Source organism: Oncorhynchus mykiss, chromosome 25 (genome assembly GCF_057628025.1).
Source record: "Oncorhynchus mykiss isolate SJ-2025 chromosome 25, ASM5762802v1, whole genome shotgun sequence".
Classification (NCBI taxonomy): domain Eukaryota; kingdom Metazoa; phylum Chordata; class Actinopteri; order Salmoniformes; family Salmonidae; genus Oncorhynchus; species Oncorhynchus mykiss.
The window spans coordinates 68882524-68887233 of NC_143046.1; the positions used below are offsets into that span (position 1 = coordinate 68882524).

At 44.3% G+C, this 4710-nt stretch overlaps 1 protein-coding gene across 1 annotated transcript; it reads right to left on the minus strand.

Annotated features, from left to right (window-relative positions):
• Positions 1–3208: 3208 nt before the first annotated feature.
• On the minus strand, positions 3209–4495 carry gphb5 (glycoprotein hormone subunit beta 5). Its single transcript, XM_021583108.3, has 3 exons — positions 4302–4495; positions 3811–4009; positions 3209–3543 (listed from the first exon to the last, which is right to left on the minus strand). Exons 1-3 carry the CDS (start codon positions 4325–4327, stop codon positions 3352–3354), a joined length of 417 nt encoding a protein of 138 aa, XP_021438783.3. The 5' UTR covers positions 4328–4495; the 3' UTR covers positions 3209–3351.
• Between the last annotated feature and the right edge of the window lie 215 nt (positions 4496–4710).

Sequence of the window (4710 nt, forward strand, 5' to 3'; positions counted from 1 at the left end):
CTAAGAAGCCAAAGTTTCACCTCAAAGTTCAATTTATGATACCGTATAGTAGTTACATCGGAACTCCCAGAAATGTGATTTGCAAAACTGATACTATCTGTCTGCTATTAGCCCTATCCCCCAACATCTTCACTTTGGCAGATATTAATGTCTCTGATGTGTGATTGGAATACAAATGGCCGGGTACATGGTTCTGATTATGAGCAGGCTGAAATGGTCTAAGCAGTCTGAAATGGTAGAGTTTAACCCATTTTAGTACATTAACATAAATTGTTTTTAGGTATTTAATATAAATATTTTTGTTTTTACGTTGTATTTAGAAATTGAGATAGACTATATATACAAAAGTATGTGGACACCCCTTCAAATTAGTGGATTCTGCTATTTCAGCCACACCCGTTGCTGACAGGTGTATAAAATCGAGCACACAGCCATGAAATCGCCATAGACAAACATTGGCAGTAGAATGGCTCTACTGAAGAGCTCAGTGACTTTCAATGTGGCACTGTCATAGGATGCCACCTTTACAACAAGTCAGTTCGTAAATTATTTGCCCTGCTTGAGCTGCCCGGTCAACTGCAAGATCTGTTATTGTGAAGTGGAAACGTCTAGGAGCAACAACGGCTCAGCCGCAAAGAGGTAGGCCACACAAGCTCACAGAATGGGACCGCCGAGTGCTGATGAAAGTAGCACCTAAAAATGATCTGTCCTCAGTTGAAACACTCAGTACCGAGTTCCAAACTGCCTCCGGAAGCAACGTCAGCACAAGAACTGTTCGTCGTGAGCTTCATGAAATGGGTTTCCATGGCCTAGCAGCCACACACAAGCCTAAGATCACCATGTGCAATGCCAAGCATCGTCTGGAGTGGTGTAAAGCTCATCGCCATTGGTTTCTGGAGCAGTTTAAACACGTTCTCTGGAGTGATGAATCACGCTTCACCATCTGGTACTCCGACAGCCGAATCTGGGTTTGGAGGATGCCAGGATCACGCTACCTGCCCGAATGCATAGTGCCAACTGTAAAAACTGGTGGCGGGGGAATAATGGTCTGGGACTGTTTTTCATGGTTTGGGCTAGACAGCATACAATTACATTCTAGACTATTCTATGCTTCCAACTTTGTGGCAACAGTTTGGAGAAGGCCCTTTCCTGTTTCAGCATGACAATGCACAAAGCGAAATCCATACAGAAATGGTTTGGCGAGATCGGTGTGGAAGAACTTGACTGGCTTGCACAGATCCTGACCTCAACCCCATCGAGCATCTTTGGGATCAGTTGAAACGCAGACTGTGAACCAGGCCTAATCACCCAACCTTCAGTGCCCGACCTCACTAATGCTCTTGTGGCTGAATGGAAGCAAGTCCCCGCAGCAATGTTCCAACATCTAGTGGAAAGCCTTCCCAGAAGAGTGGAGGCTGTTATAGTAGCAAATGGGGGACCACGTCCTTATCAATGCCCATGATTTTGGAATCAGATGTTCGCCAATTAAGACTGAACAGGTTGACAGAAAAATTATTATAGTTAATTTACCATCATTTGTGTATACTGACACCACGCCAAAGATAACAGTCGAGATAAATTGGCTTGTCAAGAGCTACTAACAATAAAGCTTTATAAACTCATTGACTTGATCACTCCTGGGAGTGTGAAAATGTAAGACGTTATGACTATTCCTATTTTTCGTTATTGTTTTTGGCCACAGAATTCAACCCTAGTACCCTTGGTTAAGTGCTCTTAAAAACTGAGCGGGGTTTCTTCTCTTTGGCATACTCTCGTATAAGGACATAGATGATCAGACTTCTTAGATCGACAAACCAAGACACCAGGAACCCCTTAAACTCAATATAGACCACTATAGATTTTCCAGCAAAACTACCAGCTACATTATGTGGTCATTCTTTCACAGCAGTCAGTTAGAGGTGGATTTGGGTTTAGCATGTTATCTGCTTAGGGTAACAATGTTTATGTTTTTGGTTAGACTTTTCCTTTTGAGTGAAAATCGTATAACTTGTGTGTTTCAGTGGTTTCATCATGGAGGCTCTCAGCAGGTGTGACAGAGGAGGGGTTCACTGTTGTGACTGAGGTCTGGAGGACCAGGTTGTCATCATCTTCATCATCATACTTATCATCATCTGTACCTTCCTCTCAGATCCTGCTACCTCTTTTTCCATTAGGATGTTGCAGTGTCCCCCTCAGTCCTCAGTCCTCATGCCAGGAGCCCCCCCCCCCCCCTCCCCCCAGCCCAAGGAGGAAGTGGCGGAAATGTCACAAACAATTACAACAACAGGGGCTGTTACAGCAGCTCTTGACAGGGCCACAAAACTGTACTCTCTTGAGACACACAACTATTGTAAGTCTTCTTACCTCGCCTCTTTCTTTGACAGTGGCAGCGTTGTAGATGGTCAATGTGTTTGAGAGGGAGACTCAGGAGACCGGGCCAGCTGACAGTGCACAGAGGCCCAGGTCTGGTCACTGCTCCAAGTTAGGTGTACTAGGTCGAACGTGTTTGCACTATGTATTTTTTAAGTAAGGCAACTGTCCGGTTTTACTGATGTCAGGAGTAGTCAAACAGGAACTGAAGATGGAAGAACAGTTGGTTGCTTTTCCATATTTAACAGATATCTCTACATTCCCTCTCCGTAACGTCTCCCATCCTAAGATGGTGGAACTCTGTTGACCCCTGAATGTGACATTTTGAATGATCCTGGTGCCACAACATGAAACCTCCAAAAGCATGAATCACAGGGGGATGAGTGTTTATGTTCCCAGGCTTGAATATTTTGTGATGAACCATAAGGGAGTATGACACCACTGAAACCATAGGGAGTAGGTGTGTGCCCGTGTATGTGTCTGTGCGTTTGTGTGCGTGCGTCTTTGCATCCGTGTGACAAAGTATGCGAGTGTGTGTGACAGTGTCTAGGGAGTGCTCCACAGTCTCCCTAACCCCACCCCCACAGTGAAGTTGCCTGAAGCATGAGAGCTCAAACAGCCCTGAAGCACCTTAGTTGAGTAGGCAGATATTATATAATACTCCTTGTCATGCATATTCATAACGCTTAGAAAAACACGTTTATATGCTCTTTATGAATGATTTTAAGTTCATCATCAACCACTATGCTCTGAATGTCTTGACTATTCTTTCTTCTCATCTTCTTTTTTACTGAAGAGGGCTGAGTGATCTATATCTAATTTAAATAAAGTATTCAGATTCAGATGACATTATTTATTTATGTTTAAAGTTATTCCAAGCTGTATAATGACTTGAAATAGAAAGGGGATTTCCATTCTCTCCATAGAGTAAACATCCAGTGCTGCTGCTCTCCCTGTCCAGTGCCAGTGATGGTGCTGCAGTCAGACAGAGGTGATGCACTCAGTGGTACTGGTCAGGCACACTCCACAATCACACCTCAGGGCTACAGGGTAGGTGTACATGGGGTCCACGTTGGCTGAGCAGTTCGGCAGCCGCACCGTCACCAGGCGGGTCTCGTTGTAGGTACACACACGCTGGTATGACTCTATGTAGGGAGGGTCCAGGACAGGCTTCTGAAAAGACACACAGAACAGGGTTAATTTACATTAACATCTGTTCATTTATTTCAACAAGTTCCACAATTATGACTTTATAATAAAGTACTGTATTACTGACTTATTATGTTATTATGTCAGGGGTAGATTTAGCTTTTAGCCATGCTACAGTGATGCATTTTTCTTCAATAATCGTCATAGTTTAGTTACTGTTATATTTTCCAATTGATTGATTTTGTTGACATCTACTGATTTCTAACACTCTCTCCCTCTCTCTGCCCTCACCTCCCAGGTCTCACAGCGTCCCCAGCATGCGTCAGTGGTGATGTGCAGCCCTCCACAGCCTGGTTTCCTGGCCAGGAAGGTGAACTCCCGGACGGCACAGCCAATGAAGCGGCGCAGGTTGACGGCTGAAGCCTGGCTCAGTGTCTCTGGGTGAAGCCATGACCACAGCCCTGTACAGCACAGCAGCACAGCACACCACCTCCACACAGACACCACACATCACATGGTTATCTCTAATGCCTAACATATTACGCTCTTTCTCTATCTCACTTTTAGCAAAGTCTTCAAATAGTTAGAGTATGGCAAGTTAATGTCATTAGTATTTTTAGACTATATTGTTGGCATTTGTAATGAAAACAATCAAATTAAGAAAACAGATTGTTGATGAAACTAAAAACAACAACTAAAACATGAAATATTCCAGAGATCTCAGTGATTCCCGACCCTAACTTCATACAGAGTACTGATCTAACTAAAGTGTTATAACTCACCACTGAGTACCTCTCCTCTGGGTCATCTGGGCTCACAACTGGTCTCACTGCAGTGGTTGTCCACTGGAGAAAACTGCCACTACTGAACCTCTGAATCAGGAGCTACAGTAACTCCAGTAGCTGTGATGTCTCTGACAGCAGAATCACCTGATAATGGATCCCAGGGAGGAACTCCCAGCTATTTATCCCAGCATCTCATGTCATTCAGGAGCCATTTAAGGCCTTAGTATCCACCATGTCTCTAGTTCCTGCCAGAGAGTCAGGCTCCTGTCTGATCCCCCTTAGGCCTGTCTACTCTATCTCACCCATCAGCCCAGTCACCAATCAACTACAGACCATTAGCCTGATTAGGGATTGAGACTGCTCCTTTGTTCATAGCAATCCACATGGAAGAGGGGAGAAAACCCTC